This window comes from Mustela lutreola, chromosome 1 (genome assembly GCF_030435805.1).
Source record: "Mustela lutreola isolate mMusLut2 chromosome 1, mMusLut2.pri, whole genome shotgun sequence".
In the NCBI taxonomy this organism is placed as follows: Eukaryota; Metazoa; Chordata; class Mammalia; order Carnivora; family Mustelidae; genus Mustela; species Mustela lutreola.
Genome location: NC_081290.1, coordinates 235,212,956 through 235,235,099, shown reverse-complemented (window position 1 = coordinate 235,235,099; position 22,144 = coordinate 235,212,956). Strand labels below are relative to the sequence as shown.

Sequence of the window (22,144 nt, the reverse complement as noted above, 5' to 3'; positions counted from 1 at the left end):
AATAGAGTCCTAAGCATTACCTGCAATTTGGGATAAGGAAAAATTTATGAAAATCTGGTTAATGTACAATTTGCATACAAAATAAACATCATTATTTTGTCCACAGGTCCAGAAGGACATGTAGAAATGTGAGCAGTTGATTTCCTTATTCAGATGATCTGGTGATTCTAATGCATTTCACCTGCCATACACCTAATCTCTTCTTGTGGACTAGTGCTTGGGGATGTCCTCCCTCAAAACAGTGATGTGCGTCAAAGGGTCGTCTTTTTTCCATTAATAATATAGGTGAAATGGATGATATGACCTTAGACATCGGCCAGAATCAGAGAGGCTCACTATGATGATTTTCGATAAAAATGGAGTAGAGAGGAAGAAAACCACTGACTGAAATATTTCTTTCATTTGGTTCTGGAGACACAAAGACATTATGTCCAACTCCAGCATTACAATCTTCATGCCTTCTGTGTTGACCCTAATAGGGATCCCAGGCCTAGAGTCTGTGCAGTTCTGGATCAGGATTCCTTTCTGTGTTATGTATCTCTTTGCTTTGATTGGAAATTCTGTGCTTCTGCTCATCATCATTTCAGAGCATAGCCTCCATCAACCCATGTATATTTTCCTAGGCATGCTAGGAGTCACAGATATTGTACTTGGCACAAGCATTGTGCCCAAGATGCTTGGCATTTTCTGGCTACATATACCAAAAATTTACTTTGATTCCTGCTTGCTTCAAATGGGGTTCATCCACACATTTCAGTGCATCGAGTCAGGCATCCTCCTGGCCATGGCTCTGGACCGTTATGTGGCCATCTGTTATCCACTAAGATATACTGCCATCTTCACCCACCAGCTGGTCACCCAAATAGGGGCAGTCATAACATTTAGAGCTGCCATTCTGGTAGCCCCTTCTTTAGTACTGATTAAATGTCGGTTTCAATTTTACCATACAACCATCATCTCCCACTGCTACTGTGAACACATGGCCATTGTGAAGCTGGCTGCAGAAAATGTGCGGGTCAACAAAATCTATGGCTTGTTTGTGGCATTCACTGTTGCAGGATTTGACATGATATTCATCACTTTGTCCTACATACAGATCTTTTTCACAGTTTTTCGTTTGCCCCAGAAGGAGGCTCGGTGGAAAGCATTCAATACCTGCATCGCCCATATCTGTGTCTTCCTCCAGTTCTACCTTCTTGCCTTCTTCTCCTTCTTCACACATAGGTTTGGTGCTCATATTCCCCCTTATATTCATATCCTCTTTTCTAGCCTCTACCTGTTGGTCCCCCCTTTTCTCAATCCACTTGTCTATGGTGCCAAGACCAAGCAGATCCGCATTCACGTAGTAAAGATGTTGTGTTCATAAAATCCAGTGTGATTATCACCTACAGCCTTCTCTTTTATGCAATAGTAGCAATCTCTCAAAACTAAATAAAACAACAAAAATGAATGCTAATTGTGATGCTTGCATTTTCTATTTAATTCTCTTGTGAAATTTTCCCACATTTTAAATGGTTGCCCCATCATAGCCTATGACCAATCAGTCATGGGATTTATATAGTACTGCGTAATGAGAATGAGAAATGCAGAAAGACTCAAATAGTGAACATATATTCTTTTTTCTTAAATTTTAGTGCCTGATTAAACTTTCTTATTTAAGTTTCCTTCTCCAAAAGGATTAGCAAATATGCGTCTCTCAATGAATTTAAATGCACCTAAGACTCATTGGTTAGATTGTCCAGGTACTCACTGATAACAAGTTGTCAATTCTGTTCTTTCTGGATCATCCCAGTTATCTTTAAAAAATGAGAGGAAGACTTTTTTTTTTTTTAATTTCTCTACAAACAATTGAAAACAAACAAACAAAAACCCATGAATATTTATATGAGAAGACATAGTCTTCAATTTTCAACATTTCTGGTGCCTTTTAGGGCATTAAGACATAAAAAAAATCATGATAAATCCAGTGTTCCATGTTACCCATCACCACTTTTTCTGCATCTTCACTGCTTACTTCCTTATTCATTCTTCAAGTATTATTTAAAAAAAAAAAAACCTACAATATTATAAATGCGATAGTAAAGAATAGAGACATAATAGGAAATTTGATACAGTGTTTACATTTTTGAGTTTCTAGACATAATGGTTTTATATTTTGAGGAGAAAGAATGAGAGAGAGAGAGGGAATCACAGAGAAGCAGTAGAGGTACCAATGGAATGTGGTTTAGCAAAGGGAGTAAAGCACTGAAATTCAACTGAAAGCAGCACTCTGTAGAGTCATTTTTATTATCTTTGTATTTTTATTTATTTAGGGATTCTGATTACTTTCTAATTTTTTATTTTAATTTCAGTTATATGTATGTTAGTTTCAGGTGTGCATTGTAGTGATTCAACACTTCCATACATTACCCTGTACTCATCAGGAGACCTGCACTCCTTACTCCCCATCAACAATTTCTTCTTCTTCTTCTTCTTTTTAATAAATATATTATTTATTTCTTTGAGAGAGAGGGAGAGAGAGAGCACAGGATCAGGGTGACAGGCAGAGGAGGAGGGGAGGGATAGGGAGAGAATCTCAAGCAGAGTACACTGAGCACAGAGCCCAATGTGGTTCTCCATCTCAGGATTTTGAGATCATGACTTGAGTGGAAACCAAGAGCTTAAGACTTAACCAACTGAGTCATCAGAGTGCCCTCCCCCTTTGTTCTTTTGTTTTGTTTCTTAGTGAGTAAAATCATATGCCATATGTCTTTCTCTGTAGGGAGTCTGACTCTTAATGAAGGACAAATGAATTGCTAGCATCTAACTAACTAGGTAGATGATATTAGAGATTAGGTATAGAATCAAAAAACTGTACAGTAGTGCTTTCTCTCTTATGGATGAAGCAGAAACAATTGGAAGAACTAACAGACTTATTTTTATAGCCTCTTCTTATAGAGGAGGACAGAACTGGAAATTATATTTGGACCCTCTCCTTCCAGGAGTGAGTGGAGTTCAGTCCTCTGGGGGCTGACACTCTTGAGCCCTAGAAATGCCCAGAGGAGATATAAATACTCAGCTCCCCATTTCCTCACCATGTTGTGAACATCATATGGCTTTTCTTTTTTTCCTCTCAACTAATATATCTTCAAGATCCTAAAAAAGTCCTTAAATATCTTCAGGATCCTAAAAAATCCAGGTGAGAAGCTGATTTTTGCTCAGCAAGGACTTGTAGAAAAAGACATAAGAAATTAAAAAAAAAAAAAAAAAGGAAAGGAGAGGAGAAAATCTTAGGAAACCACAGAAGCTGCTCAGTATTCCTAGAACTTAAGCCGACTTTGGAGGTACTGTGTATGGCTGTGACTGGACTTCCTGGTCAATTGTAGTGACTCTTTGGGCTCTCTTCCTAAATAGATTGTCTGCAAAAAGCACAAGTATATATTTTTTCTTTCTGAATATGTTTATGCACTAATTGTTTATCTTTGATATGTGGCTCTGAATGTTGGGCATACATGCAATGGATTTGTAGTAAGGCCCAGTAATAGGATAGGGCTCAGGAGATAAGCAAGCCTAATAGTTATGACTCTGCAATTGCACTCCTGGGTATTTACCCCAAAGATACAGATGTGAAAAGAAGGGCCATCTGTACCCCAATGTTTATAGCAGCAATGACCACGGTCGCCAAACTATGGAAAGAACCAAGATGCCCTTCAACGGACGAATGGATAAGGAAGATGTGGTCCATATACACTATGGAGGATTATGCCTCCATCAGAAAGGATGAATACCCAACTTTTGTAGCAACATGGATGGGACTGGAAGAGATTATGCTGAGTGAAATAAGTCAAGCAGAGAGAGTCAATTATCATATGGTTTCACTTATTTGTGGAGCATAACAAATATCATGAAGGACAAGGGGTGTTAAAGAGGAGAAGGGAGTTGGGGTAAATTGGAAGGGCAGGAGAATCATGAGAGACTATGGACTCTGAAAAACAATCTGAGGGGTTTGAAGTGGCGGGGGTGTGGGAGGTTGGGGTACCAGGTGGTAGGTATTAGAGAGGGCACGGATTGCATGGAGCACTGGGTGTGGTGAAAAAATAATGAATACTGTTTTTCTGAAAATAAATAAATTAAAAAAAAAAAGGACCATGTATATGTGTCTATACACAAACAAATGCATGCCTTTTTCCAAAGAGTTCACTGGATATTCACATATTCACCATATAGCAGGTGCTGAGCTTAGCACAGAGTAAGAAGTTGAGGCTCCCTATATAACAATGTATAACATTATGTATAACATAATATATAACAATGTATAACAATAATGATGTTATACTAGTGCTTGGGCAAGAATAAAACTCCTTTGCTAGGCCTATTACATTCCCTGTGCTGAACTGCCTATAGCTTATAAAACTAACATAACAGTTTAGAGGTGAAAATTACAGTGGGAATTGTGTGTCTGGTGTGAGACAATAAGTCTTGGTCTTTGTGGTTACTCTAAACCAGTCTTTTTAAAATAAAATATTTATTTCACGTATTTTAAGTTGGAAGACTAACCTTTGATTTAGGACATTTTTAGTGGTAATGTTTTGAGAATTTGACTCAGCCAGTATTTAAATCCAATCTAAGTGCCCGAGTTACACTGTCCCTGTCGCCACACACTGCCTCCATGCATGCATTCCTGATTCAGTCAGAATAGGCCAGTAGGAGTATTGTGAAGAAATGCTTCAGGGAGCCCCCGAGCTGTAAGTTCGGTAGCTGCAGGTGATAATGCTTTGTCCAAACGAAACCAAATAAGATAAACCAGATCACTGGTGTCCCAAAAGATCAGAAGAATATCTGCAAAATTTGTTTTGTTTCTCTTTGACCTCTATTTCTGAGTTTCTTTCAACACTTAGACTCTCCTCTCCCCCATCTCTGATGTCCTTATGAAGCCCCACACACTACACATCCCCTCCCCATAGCTTCACTTGACTCACATACATGGCTCTGGCGTAGGTCTGGGCTAGGCACACTCCCACATTAATCTTTTCTTTCCTGCTATGAACCCTGGTATCCCATTTCAAATAAATTTTCAAGGATTAATTTTAGCTCTACGTGAAATAGTTAAACTATTGATATATGTAATCAAAGGAGATAGAGACACTTAAGCATCTCAACATTATCTTACAGTATTTTCAAAGAATCACATATCACCTTAAGGAAAGGCCTGATGGGGTGATGATTTACGTATTATACATTCTAACCTCTATCAAAACTCAAGGTCCAATTGACTATTGAGAACAAACTAATGGCTGTCAGTGGGGCAGGGGGACAGAGATGGGTATAATGGATGAAGGGCAGTGGGATATAGAAGCTCCCAATGTGGAATTAGTAAATCACAGGATTAAAAGGCAAGCATAGGGAATATAGTCAGTAGTATTGTAATGGCATTGCATGGTGGCCTGTGAGAAGTACCCTATGGCCAGTGTAATAGAACATAGAGACGTGTCCAATCATGGTGTGTGTTATGTATGAAACTAATGGAACAGTGTATATAAATTATGCTTCAATTAAAAAAAAGAAAAGAAATAAATGGCATCCACACATTTCAATTCTATGACATGAAGTGCCAGAATATTGACCATTTAATGAAAAATAAATGTATACATGGTAAAATGATAGTGACTCCAGTGGAAACAAGGTACGAAAAGGCAAATATCCCTTAAGTCTATGTTCCTCTTCAGCAAATGCAGTCAACTTGCTTTTACTTGAGCATAGGGATTAGGAGAGGACAGAGGCCACTTGTCCATTTGTTTGCATCCATGTCTCTATCCTTGTTTACATGTGCCTACTTATATGTATACCGCCCTCATACACACATCCCACTCCAATGTTCCATCTCCGAGCCAGCTTTCCACTCAGCTTCTCTCCTGCATTTATCTACATTCCTTTGGAACAACAGGAAAAGAATAACCAGTAAATGAACCTCCCTTCCATTTTTTGAAAGACGGTAGACCTCTATCTCATAATGTGAAACATTAATATTTGCTGCTCTGGAGGTATTTTGAAATAATAAATATGGTGTTTAATTTTAAGTCAGTGACCCAAAAAGGAGAGAATATTTTTCCTTACCACATGCAGGCCATATCCATTTAAGAATCTAACTGAATTTGGCACTGCATATAGTTTAGGTTTTTAATGTCCATTGTATAAGTTTAAGAAACATGTTGATTCACAGACCAGAATCAGTGAATTCACCTGTAGATCCTCAATCCCTAGTGTAGGCCTTAGCATCACTTTAGTGGTCAATCAATGAAGAAGAGGACCTATGTGTATATACTGCCTGGAATCTGTTTTGGTAAAACCTCATTCCCTCCTTCTCTCTTAAGGAATGAGATCAACTTCACATGTGTCTATTTTACTCAGGGATATCATCAGTGAAAATTTTGATGACATGTTTTTGTATCTAGTGTAATTTCTATAGGCAGTATTGGTTGGTGGCTGAAATCAGAGCTTTCGAATTTGTGCTAACACTGAATCCAGTGGGACCAAGGTCAAGAAACTGAAAGTCTGTGGGACATTTTTCATCTATAGGAATAATAATAGAATTTATATGAAGGATTATTATAAAGGTCTTTTCAACAGTCTGTTGTGAAGATTTAATGAGCCATATTTGGAAAGTACCATTAGACATAGTAAGCACTTAGCATTTGCTAACTATTTTTTTCAAGATATATTTTAATTCTTCCATGGGAAGAGTCAGATTTCAGTTGTAGGCTAAATAATACATCTTGCTGTCTTTCCACAGAGAAGAATATATTTGGGCAAGAAAACCCATTTGATAAGACATCATTCAGCTTAATGGGGTGTTCCTCCATCTTGACTCAGCTCTGTGGTTTTTGATCAAGGCACTAGGTCTGAATATGATGCCACAGATGCCTCCATCCCCTTATAATCACAGCGGTCCCCAGGATATGTGGTATGTCCTGATTGGAATCCCAGGACTGAAAGATTTTCACACCCGGATATCCATCATTATTTGTTCCATGTACATTTTGGCTGTTGTAGGCTATTTATTCTTGATCTTTGTGATTGTAACTGAGCACAGTCTCCATGAGCCCAAGTATATCTTCCTTTCCATGCTGGCCTCAGCAGATGTGCTGCTCTCCACACCACAAGCCCCAAAGATGCTGGCCATCTTCTGGTTCCAGTCCATGGATATATCCTTTGATTGTGTGAGTCCCAGATGTTCTTCATACATTTCATCTTTGTGGCAGAATCTGGTATTCTCCTGGCCATGGTATTTGACCGCTATGTGGCCATCTGTTACCCCCTGAGATATACCACGATCTTAACCTCTTCAGTCATTGGGAAGATTGGCATAGCAGCTATGGTCAGGAGCTTCATCATCTGCCTTCCATTCACCCTCTTGGTACACAGACTTAGGTATTGTGGGAGAAACATCATTCCCCATTCCTACTGTGAGCACATGGGCATTGCCAGATTGGCATGTGACAATATCAGGGTGAACATCATCTATGGGCTGACTGTGGCCCTGCTGTCTACAGGACTGGACACTGTGTTCATCATTATGTCTTACAACATGATCCTTTACACAGTGTTTCAGATACCTTCCTGGGTTGCCCTAAACACATGTGCTTCCCACATCTGTGTTATGTGCTATCTGTGTTATGTTCTATGCCCCAGCATTCTTTTCTCTTTTTTTGCCCTTCGTTTTGGGGAGTAAACCATCCCTCATCATGTCCACATCCTAGTAGCCAACTTCTAAGTGGTGGTGTCCCCTATGCTAAACCCCATCATTTATGGGGTCAAGACCAAACAGATTCAAGACCGAGTAATTCTCCTTTACTCCTACATCACCACATGTTGTTAAAAAGAAGATTAATGCCTTATCATGCTTAGCGAAATAAGTCAAGCAGAGAAAGACAACTATCATATGATCTCCCTGATATGAGGAAGTGGTGATGCAACATGGGGGCTTAAGTGGGTACGAGAAGAATCAATGAAACAAGATGGGATTGGGAGGGAGACAAACCATAAGTGACTCTTAATCTCACAAAACAAACTGAGGTTTGCTGGGGGGAGGGGGTTTGGGAGAAGGGGGTGGGATTATGGACATTGGGGAGGGTATGTGCTTTGGTGAGTGCTGTGAAGTGTGTAAACCTGGTGATTCACAGACCTGTACCCCTGGGGATAAAAATATATGTTTATAAAAAATAATAAAAAAAAGAAGATTAATGCCTAATGTTGGATATTTCTCAATAAAACACACACACTCACCCACATACACACATACAATTTGAATGGGTAATAGGAATAAATGAAATCCATAAATAATCCTCAGCACACATAAAAGGACAGTAATTGCCAAAGTTACCAATGCATTTCCCTAAAGTACTTAAAGACTTTGAAAAAATAGTGATATTCTGAGTTCTCCTAGACATGTTATTATTGTAACTTCTTCTTAAGCAATCATAAGAGAACCCTGTGTAAAGAGAAATACATTTTATGGTTCAACCCAAATGGAACTTTCTTGGATAGAGCTGGGAAGTGAAAATGGCGATTTGCATAGCTTTTGTAGAGACCATTGAAATTTTGCTGAAATATGAAATACTCCTACTGCAATCAGGAAACACTTGTGCCAGTAGCATGAAGCTAATAAACTAATTATCTTCTCCTTTTTCTTCAATTAAAATGTGAGTTCTAAAATGAGATTTTCTCATTCACTGATAAAATGTCTACTCAATGGAATAGGCACAGAGTATATGTTTATTGTATGAATGGGTAATAGTGAATTGAAACAAATAATAAATTATATTGACCCATCTGAGACAATGTAGACACCTTAAGGGTTAATCCTTTCTTCCCTACATATTGACAACTTTTGGCCAAAATCATCAATGACCCTCCCTTTAACAGTCTTCACTGAGAGAGGGAGTAAAAGATTAAAAATGCCATATCCAAGCCACAGATAAAGGCAGTAAAACATTATGTAGAATCCTGATACATAATCTTAGATAAAAATTCTATAATCATACCAAATATAATTTTCATAAGCTTGTCTTCAGATTAAGTTCTTCATTCAAGAAAATACTTTTACAATCTCTCCTTCCTCAAGGCCTAACACATGCTATGAGAATATGAAATCTGACTTTATTTATACTTGAAGAAAGCAAAACATGAACTCAGAAGCTGTACTTTGAACATTTGTGAACTTTCCAGGGTTAGTCTTTTTTCCTATATGTATATATACATATATATGTTTCCGTTTTTATATGTATGCATATATATACATATATGTGTTTCCTTGTTTATATATATGCATATATATTTATTATATGTATATTCACTATATATGTACATATATAGTGAAATTGAAATAAAAGGGTATTTCCTAGATCCTTGAAATCTTGAATAATTACCTTGGATTATAATATATGATGTAGTCACTTGGATTCCAGCAAGTTAATCTATTTTAGGAGTTAAAAAAGCCCTGTGATATTAGAAATTCTTGTTTGCTTGTTCCACACTAACTGTATAAAGCTATCTTGTGTAACTATTGGTTTTTGACTGGTAAATGGAATTATTTTAGTACCATATTTATTGGGTTGATGGTTAAATGAAATATGCTATAGGATGTATTTGGCATTAAAATATAAATTTTATTTTGATGATGGTAATTTTTAGGAACAGATACACTAAAGAACCCAGCACACCTAATTGAACCTAGCCAGGATGTACAGTTGTTTCAGCATTATTCATAGAGAAGACTATGTTTTCTCTATTGAACATCCTTGATATTGTTTTTGGGAATCAATTGACCTCATAGGTAGACATAAATTTCTTAACTCTATTACATATGATTTATCAGTGACTTGGCAATATGAGTCCCTTCATGGTTGTAGCCTTCTTAAAATCAAAGATGGACAGGAAATTGAGGTAATTGGTTTTACTACTAAATCAATTACTACTAAGTCAATTTTCTATTAAAAACATTGCCAGATTGGCATATGCTTCATAATGAATACATATCAATTTTTCTGAGAAAAAATTTGAATGATGATCCTTTAAAGATGATTCATTAACTTACCCCCCAAAACCCAAAAACTCAGAAAAAAAGGAAAACATATAGTTATTGATCTATTTGTGAAAGTATTTCATGATATTACAACAAAGTGTAAAACAGGTGTTTATCCATTCTAAAGCAATAGAAAGGTCAGAACCATCATTCAAAGTAAGTTCAACATGAACAGAAATTTAGAGTATGACATGCCAAATCAAGAACAGAGTTAGGATATGTGCTGAAAATATTGTTATAAGAGTTGGCATAATAAAATTAATACCCCAGTTATTTTAAGAAGATACTATTCCCAGCAATAATGTATAGTTTAGGGGACTCAGGATAGAAGATTGGAGGACAACAAAATTTAAATAAAATCAGTAGAAGAAGAGGAGGGAAACAAAATGATAAGCTAGTTTAAACTATTCCTTGGTGACTCCAAACTTGGCTAATGATTGGCTAATATGTGCCAATCTGACCTCTGAATTAATTCTATTCAACATGAATCTGTACCATTGTATCTGTGTCCTTCACAGACAAAATTCTAGAAAGAGCATCTAAGGTCCTCTTTTTATCTCTATCTCTTCTCCCCAATATCTATTGTGAATGCCTCCTCCATCCTACTGAAAGGATTCATCCTAAATTTGCCAGCATCTCTATTACCTCAAATCCCTCTTAAGTTAGCAGAGAAAGTCTAGAAACCAGGTGAATCATGTCAAGGAGAAAGGTACCATGTGCATAAGTATTTCTTAGAATTCATTTGTTCTAATGATAAAAGACATATGAATTCTTCCTATATTCCTAAACATTTGAAAGCATATTTATCTTCTTTTTCCTTGCAGATGACATGATTTCTCCACATCTATGAGGCATAAAATACCTGCATTCTGAGGGAAGAGTGGAAAAAAAGAGGAAGAAAGGTATAAAAAGGAGGAATAGAGAGAAATTTCACCAGATGGTCAACAACTAGCTCAGGATTCTGCATGGTAGAATTAACTAACTAACTAATTAACTAATTAATTAATTTTATTAAATTCAATTAGCCCACTTATAGAACATCATTGATCAGGTGTGGCATTCAATAATTAATCAGTTGTATATAACAAGAAGTGCTCATCATATCACATGCCCTCCTCAATGCCCATCACCAAGTTACCCCATCCTCTAACCCTACTCCCCTCTATCAACCCACAGTTTATTTCCTATGATTAAGAGTCTCCCCTGGTTTCTTCCCTTTCTGATGACTTCCCATTCCATTTTCCCTCCTTTTCCCTATGATCATCTCTGTTGTTTCTTATATTCTACATAGAGGGAAAACATATGATACTTGTCTTTCATTGATTGAGTTATTTTGCTCATCATATACCCTCCAGTTCCACCTACCTCGATAGAAGGAACACACTCCAATATCATAAAAACCATCTATGGAAGTCCCACAGCAAACATCATTCTGAGTGGGCAAAAACTAAGACTTTTCCCCTAAAGCCAGGAACTGGATGGAGTGCCAACTCTCACCACCATTGTGTTCTAGAAACCTTGCCTCAGCAATCAGACCACAAAAAAATATTTAAAAAAAATCAAATTATAAAGAAGGGCCATCTGTACCCCAATGTTTATAGCAGCAATGGCCACAGTTGCCAAACTGTAGAAGGAACCAAGATGCCCTTCAACGGACAAATGGATAAGGAAGATGTGGTCCATATACACTATGGAGTATTATGCCTCCATCAGAAAGGCTGAATACCCAACTTTTGTATCAGCATGGATGGGACTGGAAGAGATTATGCTGAATGAAATAAGTCAAGCAGAGAGAATCAATTATCATATGGTTTCACTTATTTGTGGAGCATAACAAATAGGATGGAGGACATGGGGAGTTAGAAGAAGGGAGCTGAGGGAAATTGGAAGGGGAGGTGAACCATGAGAGACAATGGCCTCTGAAAAACAATCTGAGGGGTTTGAAGTGGTGGGGGGTGGGAGACTGGGGGAACCAGGTGGTAGGTATTAGAGAGGGCACGGATTGCATGGAGCACTGGGTGTGGTACAAAAACAATGAATACTGTTATGCTAAAAATAAATAAAAAATAAATTTAAAAAAAAGGCAAATGCTCATTCTTCTCAGATGACAGGATACTTTATGTGAAAAACCCAAAAGACTCCACCCCAAAATTGCTAAAACTCATACAGGAATTCAACAACATGGCAGGATATGAAATCAATACACAGAAATCAGTTTCATTTCACACATTAACAATGAGACAGAAAAAAGAAAAATGAAAGAACCAACCCCATTTACAACTGCACCCCAAACCATAAGATACCTAGGAATAAACCTAACCAAAGGAGTAAAGGATCTATACTCTAAAAACTACAAAACAATTATGAAAGAATTGAGGAAGACAAAGAAATGGAAAAACATTACATGTTCATGGATTGGAAGTATAAATATTGTTAAAAAAATGTCTATACTACCCAAAGCAATCTACACAATCAATGTTATCCCTAACAAAATACAATCCACTTTTTTTTTTTTTCCACAAAGCTGGACAAATAATTCTAAAATTAGTATGGTAGGATTTGGAAATGTACATCATAATTGGTCATTGTGAGAATAACATTAAATTTACAAAAATAGCTTCAATAGAAAAAAAATCTCAGGACTAAGACTGCAAGAGAAGGAGAGTAAATGTGTGATAAAGAGCTATTGTGGATAAGACTTTTCTTTCCAGACGTGCCTTAGTGAACAAAGGGTCCTAAGGACATTTATAGAATTCATGGCATAGGAACATGCCCACATCTAAGTGTTCTTTAGAAGTTATTCCAAGATGGGATTGGGAGGGAGACAAACCATAAGTGACTCTTAATCTCACAAAACAAACTGAGGGTTGCTGGGGGGAGGGGGTTTGGGAGAAGGGGGTGGGATTATGGACATTGGGGAGGGTATGTGCTTTGGTGAGTGCTGTGAAGTGTGTAAACCTGGTGAATCACAGACCTGTACCCCTGGGGATAAAAATATATGTTTATAAAAAATAAAAAATTAATTAGAAATTTAAAAAAAATGACGGGTCATAAAAAAAAAAAAAAAAAAAGAAGTTATTCCAAATGAGGATGGCAGAAAAGGAACTGAACTCATAAAAATACAACCTGTGTATATTAGTTTCTCTACATTTACCCTGTGGGGGAAAAGAAAAGAGAAGATTAGTGCAATTCTGCAAGTTATAGAAATTATTTCAGAGACATTAGCTGTGAATAGATCCAAAATGGTATCATTCTGAGCTGCTGGGAGCCTTCTGGACTGGCCTAGTGGTGAGGAAATCCCTCAGGTCATATTCAGACTGTCTCCTCCACATTCACTGGGGAATATTTTAATTGGTAGTCAATAGTTTTCTTCTACAATTCAAGCTCAATAAATTTATGTGGCTGCCTCAGCATGATACAGACCTTGCTGTGAGTTTTGTTGGAGGATGAACCCACCAACATGATCTTGGAAAGACTAATAGGATAGGGTCAAATTTTTTTGTAGGGACAGAAGAAAATCAGGAAAGGCTATTGCAGAGTTGTCCATATATTGGATATGGCCCGAGCAGCAAATGGATCAGAGTTTATGACTTTTACACGGGCTATTACTTAGGGTGGAGACAGAAGAAGAGGCACTGCCCAGCACATGATAACCAGGGAATGAGACCAGAATCTCGGGAGGAAGAAAGACGGATGAGAGGTAAGCAATGAGGAATAGGGCTATGAAGACTGATGGTGGTCTTCAGGTGTCGGGTAAGAGCAGAACAAGTTCCCAACAACAAAGGGTGAGGAAGTCTCACTATCCCCAGATTTACCTCATAATGCTTCACTACCAACTTCTCCAGTGATTACCACTCCTTCCCACCTGCCCTGTATTCACTCACATCCTCTCCCTTGCCTTCCGACCATCCGTATCTGTCATGTAATGCTCCCATGGCAGCTCCTGTCTCTTGAATAAATCAGACAATGGGACTGCTACTGAAGGATCTCTATTCAGCATATGGTTAAGTGATCATGAACTTGCTGACATATAGCAACTGTGTTGGAGAGTCTTGGAAAGAATGACATAACTGAACCCTGTTTTTTTTTTTTTTAATATTTTATTTATTTATTTGGCAGAGAGAAATCACAAGTAGATGGAGAGGCAGGCAGAGAGAGAGAGAGAGGGAAGCAGGCTCCCCACCGAGCAGAGAGCCCAACGCGGGACTTGATCCCAGGACCCTGAGATCATGACCTGAGCCGAAGGCAGCGGCTTAACCCACTGAGCCACCCAGGCACCCGAACCCTGTTTTTTTTGAAGGACAACAAATATTTTTCTATTATATGACTTGAGAATGTCGTGATTCTAGATATGCAATTTTTTAAACAATGATCTTTATTCTAGAAGAATTCTGATATGGGGACTAAGAGCCCAAGTCTTTTGAAAATTCAGTCATCAGTGAACTGTGCTGATCAAATTATGATTAAATGGCTCTACAGCCTTTTCCTGAATCATTTCTGGTGTCCCAAAGTCTGCCCTCTGTGTTCCTTTTCTTCTTCTAGATTGGACTCCCTTCTAAGGAACCTATCTTTCACCCCTTTATTTTCTTTTCATTTTTTATGCTTAAGCTCCATAATGATCAAAGCATTAAGTGATATGAATATTATTGAGAATCAGTAAGCCTAAATGTACCCATCTTTTGATATTGGTAAATGAAAACACTTTAAACCCTAGAAACTAACCTCTATTCTGGCTAAGTTACCCATTTGCTTATGTTCTTTAGTAAGCAAGAATGAGTCCTCTTGCCTCTACATTTTTGCTCAGGATTTCCTTGCCTCCTAGATATTTCTTGCTTCTAGTTATTCTGAAATGGGTATTACAGAATTTCTGCTATTTTAAGTATACAACTCATTTTAGTGAATTCCATGTTAGTAATAGAGACAAAATAAAATACAGTTTTACTAGTAATGTAAAACATGGCATGGAAAACATTAGGAGAAGGATGGGGAAAATGAAGGGGAGGCAGTTGGAAGGGGAAACAAACCATAGGAAGCTATGACTATGGACTCCAAGAAACAAAATGAGGGTTTTAGAGGGGAGAGGGTGGGGGATGGGCTAGCCCGGTGATGGGTTTTAAAGAGGGCATGTATTGCATGGAGCACTGGGTGTTATATACAAACAATGAATCATGGAACACTACATCAAAAACTAATGATGTACTGTATGGTGACCAACATAACATCACATAATAATAAAAAAATGAGAGTACTTACTTTGATGAACACTGAGTAATGTATGGAATTGTTGAATCACTATATTGGACAATTGAAATTAATATAATACTATAACTATTACATTGGAATTAAAAATAAATTGAAGGGGTGCCTGGGTACCTCGGTGGGTTAAGCCTCTGCCTTCAGCTCAGGTCATGATCTCAGGACACTGTGATTGAGCCTGTATCAGGCTCTCTGCTCAGCAGAGAGCCTGCTTCCCCTCTCTCTCTGCCTGCCTCTCTGCCTACTTATGATCTCTGTCTGTCAAATAAATAAATAAAATCTTTTAAAAAAATATATGTTTATAAAAAATAAAAAATAAAAAAAAAAAAATAAAAAAAAATAAAAAAAAATAAAAAAAAAAAATAAAAAAAATAAATTTATTTTATTAAATTTATTTTTTAAATAAATAAAATTGATTTATTTAAAAAAATAAATAAATTGCAAGATGTAATCTCTAAAAAAAATATGTAACTTTTACCCAGATTGTAAAAATTACATGGATTTGAATTTTTTCTCAAGTTCTACCTCACATTCTTTTGAAAGAACATCCATTCATATGTAGATATATAATATATAGACAGATATAGATATCTCAGTATATTATGCACTTGGGTGGAGTTGTTTCTAACTCTCTTCTCTTTCATATGAGCCTTTGATAACATTATACTGCATAGAGTTTGACTATTTGCTTGTATAGACTAACAGTTCCTGACTCAGACAGTGGGGGAAAAAATAGTCCTAAGGATTACCTGCAATTTGGGATAGGGAGAGATTTATGAAAATATGATTAATGGTCAATTTGCAAATGGAATAAGCAAACATTATTATTTTGTCCACAGGTTCAGAAGGACATATTGTGTCCACAGGCCCAGCAGTTGATTCCCTTACTCAGATGATCTGGTGGTTCTAATGCATTTGACCTGCCATACACCTAATCTCTTCTTGTGGACTAGTGCTTGGGGATGTCCTCCCTCAAAACAGTGATGTGCATCAATGATCAAGTCTTTTTTCCATCAATAATACAGGTGAAATGGATGATATGACCTTAGACTCACTATGACAACTTTGGATAAAAAAAGGAGTAGAGAAGAAGAATACCATTGACAGAGATACTCCTTTCATTTGGTTCTGAAGACCCAAAACCATTATGTCCATCTCCAACATTACAGTCTTCCTGCCTTCTGTGTTGACCCTAATAGGGATCCCAGGCCTAGAGTCTGTGCAGTGCTGGATCGGGATTCCTTTCTGTGTTATGTATCTCTTTGCTTTGATTGGAAATTCCGTGCTTCTGATCATCATCATTTCAAAGCGTAGCCTCCATCAACCCATGTATATTTTCCTAGGCATGCTAGGAGTCACAGATATTGTACTTGGCACAAGCATTGTGCCCAAGATGCTTGGCATTTTCTGGCTACATATACCAGAGATTTACTTTGATTCCTGCTTGCTTCAAATGGGGTTCATCCACATTTTTGAGTGCATCGAGTCAGGCATCCTCCTGGCCATGGCTCTGGACCGTTATGTGGCCATCTGTTATCCACTAAGATATACTGCCATCTTCACCCACCAGCTGGTCACCCAAATAGGGGCTGTTGTAACACTTAGAGCTGCCATTCTGGTAGCCCCATCTTTAGTACTGATTAAATGTCGGTTTCAGTTTTACCATACAACCATCATCTCCCACTGCTACTGTGAACACATGGCCATTGTGAAGCTGGCTGCAGAAAATGTACGGGTCAACAAAATCTATGGCTTGTTTGTGGCATTCACTGTTGCAGGATTTGACCCGATATTCATCACTTTGTCTTACATACAAATATTTATTACAGTTTTTCGTTTGCCCCAGAAGGAGGCTCGGTGGAAAGCATTCAATACCTGCATTGCCCATATCTGTGTCTTCCTCCAGCTCTACTTCCTTGCCTTCTTCTCCTTCTTCACACATAGGTTTGGTGCTCACGTTCCCCCTTATATCCACATTCTCTTTTCTAGTCTTTACTTGCTGGTCCCCCCTTTTCTCAATCCACTTGTCTATGGTGCCAAGACCAAGCAGATCCGCATTCACGTACTAAAGATGTTGTGTTCATAAAATCCAATGAGTTTATCACCTGCAGCCTTCTCCTTTATGCAATAGTAACAATTTCTCAAAACTAAATAAAATAACAAAAATGCATGTTAATTGTAATGCTTGAGTTTTCTATTTAATTCTTTTGTGAATTTTCTGCCTTTTATATTTTTAAAAAGATTTTATTTATTTATTTGACACAGAGAGAGAGATCACAAGTAGTCAGAGTGGCAGGCAGAGAGAGGGGAAAGCAGGCTCCCTGCTGAGGAGAGAGCTAGATGGGGTCTCAGTCCCAGGACCCCGAGATCATGACCTGAGCTGAAGGCAGAGGCTTAACCCACTGAGTCACCTGCTTTTTAAATGGTTGTCACATCATAGCCCATGACACCTATCAGTCATGGAATTTAGATTCTACTGAGTAATGAGATTGAGAAATGTAGAAGGAGCAAAATAGTGAATATGCACCATTTCCCCTTTTCTTTATTTTTAGTTCCCAATTAAACTTGCTCCTTTAAGTATCCTTCTTCAGAAGGATTACAAATATGTGTCTTTCAATGAGTTTAAATGCACCCAGGACTCATTGTTTAGATTGAGGATAGAGGAGCTCTGGGCTCCTCTGGCCTGGAGATTGGGAGGCCGCCATTTTCATTCCCATCCGCCGGAACTCTATGGAAAGCGTTCAGGGAACAAAACTCCCGAAAGCGAACCCGAGCGGATTACTTAGCCTGGCCCCTGGTAAGGGCTGTGCAATTCTGCCTCAGGCAAAGACACTTGAGAATCAGTACAACAGGTTTCTCCCCCAGAAGATCAACAAGAAATCCAGCTAAGACCAAGTCCACTTACCAAGGAGAATAGCAGAATTCCGGAGGAGGAGAAAGCAAAGCATGGAATTCATGGCTTTCTTCCCATGATTCTTTTGTCTTGCAGTTAATTTTTTTTAATTGTATTTTCTTTCTACTGCTTAATTTTTTTTAAACTTTTACCCTTTCCTCTTTTAATGTTTTTCAGCTATTTTATCTTAACAATACCTTTCATAAAAAAAAACCAAACAATAATCTTTTTTTGAACCCTCATTCTTATAGTCATATTTTATCCTTCATTGTATCTACCATTATTTTCTGTATACACATAGGGTTTTTCTTCTAAAAAATTTGGGGTACAACTTCTTCTAATAGATCAAAATATACCCTAAATCTAGCTCTGGGCTTGTTCTAGTCTCCAGCCCAAGCAAATTCTCTCCACTTTCTTTTTCTTTATTCTCCCAACCAACTTACTTTTTCAACTCCTTTTCTAAAAATAAAAAAAAAATTCATTTTTATAGGCATATTCCATCCCTTCATTGTGTTTACCCTCATATATGGTTTTCATTCTTTAAAATTTGGGGAGATAGTTTCTTCTAAGAGACCAAAATACTCCCAAAATTAAGGGGGTGACCCTGTTCTAGTCACCATTCTAATATACACACATATATTTTTCTTTTCTATAATTTTTATTTATTTGTTTTCTTTTTCAATTTTTTTTCTCTGAACTTTTTATCCCCTTTCTCCCCAGCACAATTTGGGGTCTCTTCTTATTTGGTTAAAGCACATTTTCCTGGGGTCTTTGCCACCCTTTTAGTATTTTATTTGCTCCCTCATATTTTCTTATCTGGACAAAATGACAAGGCAGAAAAATTAACCACAAAAAAAAAGAACAAGAGGCAGTACCAAAGGCTAGGGACTTAATCAATATGGACATTGGTAATATGTGAGATCTAGAGTTCAGAATGACGATTCTCAAGGTTCTAGCCAGGCTCAAAAAGGCATGGAAGATATTAGAGAAACCATCTCTGGAGAGGTAAAAGCACTTTCTGGAGAAATAAAAGAACTAAAATCTAACCAAGTTGAAATTTAAAAAGCTATTAATGAGGTGTAATAAAAAATGGAGGCTCTTACTGCTAGGATAAATGAGGCAGAAGAAAGAATTAGTGATATAGAAGACCAAATGACAGAGAATAAAGAAGCTGAGCAAAAGAGAGACAAACAAATACTGGACCATGAGGGGAGAATTTGAGAGATAAGTAATACCATAAGATGATACAACATTAGAATAATTGAGATTCCAGAAGAAGAAAAAAGAGAAAGGGGAACAGAAGGTATACTGGAGAGAATTATTGGAGAGAATTTCCCTAATATGGCAAAGGGAACAAGCATAAAAATCCAGGAGGTGCAGAGAACCCCCTCAAAATCAATAAGAATAGGTCCACACTCCATCACCTAATAGTAAAATTTACAAGTCTTAGTGACAAAGAGAAAATCCTGAAAGCAGCCTGGGAAAAGAAGTCTGTAACATACAATGGTAAAAATATTAGATTGGCAGTGGACTTAACCACAGAGAACTGGCAGGCCAGAAAGAACTGGCATGATATATTTAGAGCACTACACAAGAAAAACATGCAGCCAAGAATACTATATCCAGCTAGGCTATCATTGAAAATAGAAGGAGAAATAAAAAGCTTCCAGGACAAACAAAAACCGAAAGAATTTGAAGACACCAAACCATCTCAACAGGAAATATTGAAAGAGGTCCTCTAAGCAAAGAGAGATCTGAAAAGTAGTAGATCAGAAAGGAACAGAGACAATATACAGTAACAGTCACCTTATAGGTACAATGGCACTAAATTCATATCTCTCAGTAGTTACCCTGAATGTAAATGGGCTAAATGCCCCAATCAAAAGACACAGGGTGTCAGAATGGATAAAAAAAACAAAAACCCATCAATATGCTGCCTACAAGAAACTCATTTTAGACCCGAAGACACCTCCAGATTTAAAATGAGGGGGTTGTTTTCCACCGCTAATGGACATCAAAGGAAAGCTGGGGTGGCAATCCTTCTATCAGATCAATTAGATTCTAAGCCAAAGACTATAATAAGAGATGAGGAAGGACACTATATCATACTCAAAGGGTCTGTCCAACAAGAAGATCTAATAATTTTAAATATCTATGCTCCTAACATGGGAAAGCCAACTATATAAACCAATTAATAACAAAATCAAAGAAACTTATTGACAATAATACGATAATTAGTAGGAAACTTTAACACTACCCTCACTGAAATGGACAGATCATCCAAGCAAAAGATCAACAAGGAAATAAAGGCCTTAATTTAGGGATTCTGATCCTTTTTAAATTTTTTAAATTTTAATTTCAATCATATATATGTTAGTTTAAGGTGTGCAATGTAGTAATTCAGCACTTCTATGGATCACCCTGTACTCATTAGGGGACCTGAACTTCTTACTCCCCATCACCAGTTTATTCTTCTTCTTATTATTATTTTTAATAAAGATTTTATTTATTTATTTATTTACTTACTTACTTACTTACTTACTTATATGAGAGAGAAGGAGAGAGAGAGAGCACAAAAGCAGGGTGATTGGCAGAGGGGCAGGGGAGGGACAGGAAGAGAATCTCAAGCAGACTCCACTGAGCACAAAGTCCAATGTGGTTCTCCGTCTTAAGACTTTGAGATCATGCTTGAGCCAAAACCAAGAGACTGAAGTTTAACCAGCTGAATCACCCAGGTGCCCATCCCCATAGTTCTTTTGTTTTATTTCTTAATGAGTAGAATCATATGTCATTTGTCTTTCTCTGTAGGGAGTCAGACTCTTAATGAAGGGCAAATGAATGGCTAGGAAGTAGCAATATATCATGCCAGGTAGATGATATTAAAGATTAAATATAAAATAAAAAACTTCACAATACGGCTGTGTCTGTTGCAGATGGAGCAGGTACAGTTAGAAGAACTAACTGACTTCTCCTTAGCCTCTTCGTGTAGAGGAGGTCAGAACTGGAAATTAACACATACAGTGTATGAAATCAAAATTTAATTAGTAACAACATTTCTGTCAACACCTAAAGATGATCATGGATATGAACTTCCACAAATAAATCTTAATTCTACAAATAACTATAAGTCCATGTCATATCCACCAGTTTTCTAGGTCTCTTTATGAAGACCTTACTGATTTAATATGGCAGTATGTATTTTTTTATTGCTGACCAAGCTGTTCTTCTCCACAAGCGAGATGAGAGAACATGAGCATTAAGGAAGAGAGTGATTCTGGTGGCCACACTGAAGGCATCCAAAATGTCCTTGATTTAAACAAAACAAAACAAAAACACCACCACTATCAATCTATGAAAAGACATGGAAGAACCTTCAATGTATATTTCTACATGAAAGAAGCCATCCTGAAAAGGTTAATTAATTATAACATTACAAGGACATGACATTCCAGAAAAGGCAAGACTACAAAAATAGTATAAAGATCAGTGTATTGAGGGGTTCAGGAAGAGGGAGGGAGACATGAATAGGGGGAACACAGAGAGTTTATAGGATAACAAAGGTGTTCTGTGTGATACTCTAATGGTGGGCACATGACATTATGTACGGGTAACCCCTGGTTTTCAAAAGTTCATGTTATGCCATTTAGCTCTCATGAAAGACCTACATTAGTACCTATTTTTAGCACCTGAAAGAAATCTGAAGAGTATTTCCACTTTTATAAAAGAGATGAAAATCAAATTAGCTTTCAGTGTGTGTTTTGCATTGATCCATTGCAGAGGCAGCGAGAGCAGCCCCTCCAAGCTCCTCTCCCAGGAAGAACACGCCACATCACTGTATCAAAACCTCGTAGTTTCACACAGTGTCAGTGAGCATCTGTGCTTTATCCTGATTGATTTTGAACATCTGTTCATAAGATATGTCCCAAAGTATCAGC

At 37.4% G+C, this 22,144-nt stretch overlaps 2 protein-coding genes and 1 pseudogene across 2 annotated transcripts; all 3 read left to right on the top strand.

The window, feature by feature from the left end:
* Window positions 1-427: 427 nt before the first annotated feature.
* Window positions 428-1,366, top strand: LOC131821313 (olfactory receptor 52A1-like). Its single transcript, XM_059157326.1, has one exon. It carries the CDS (start codon window positions 428-430, stop codon window positions 1,364-1,366), a length of 939 nt encoding a protein of 312 aa, XP_059013309.1.
* A 5,518-nt stretch (window positions 1,367-6,884) lies between these two features.
* Window positions 6,885-7,855, top strand: LOC131821305 (olfactory receptor 52Z1P-like; annotated as a pseudogene).
* Window positions 7,856-16,463: 8,608 nt separating this feature from the next.
* LOC131821297 (olfactory receptor 52A1-like) lies at window positions 16,464-17,402 on the top strand. Its single transcript, XM_059157307.1, has one exon. The coding sequence runs from the start codon at window positions 16,464-16,466 to the stop codon at window positions 17,400-17,402; it is 939 nt and encodes a 312-aa protein (XP_059013290.1).
* Window positions 17,403-22,144: the final 4,742 nt, after the last annotated feature.

Bases quoted from the DNA above. Each gene is read 5' to 3' on its own strand.
- LOC131821313 (XM_059157326.1), top strand. From the start codon at position 428: ATGTCCAACTCCAGCATTACAATCTTCATGCCTTCTGTGTTGACCCTA.
- LOC131821297 (XM_059157307.1), top strand. From the start codon at position 16,464: ATGTCCATCTCCAACATTACAGTCTTCCTGCCTTCTGTGTTGACCCTA.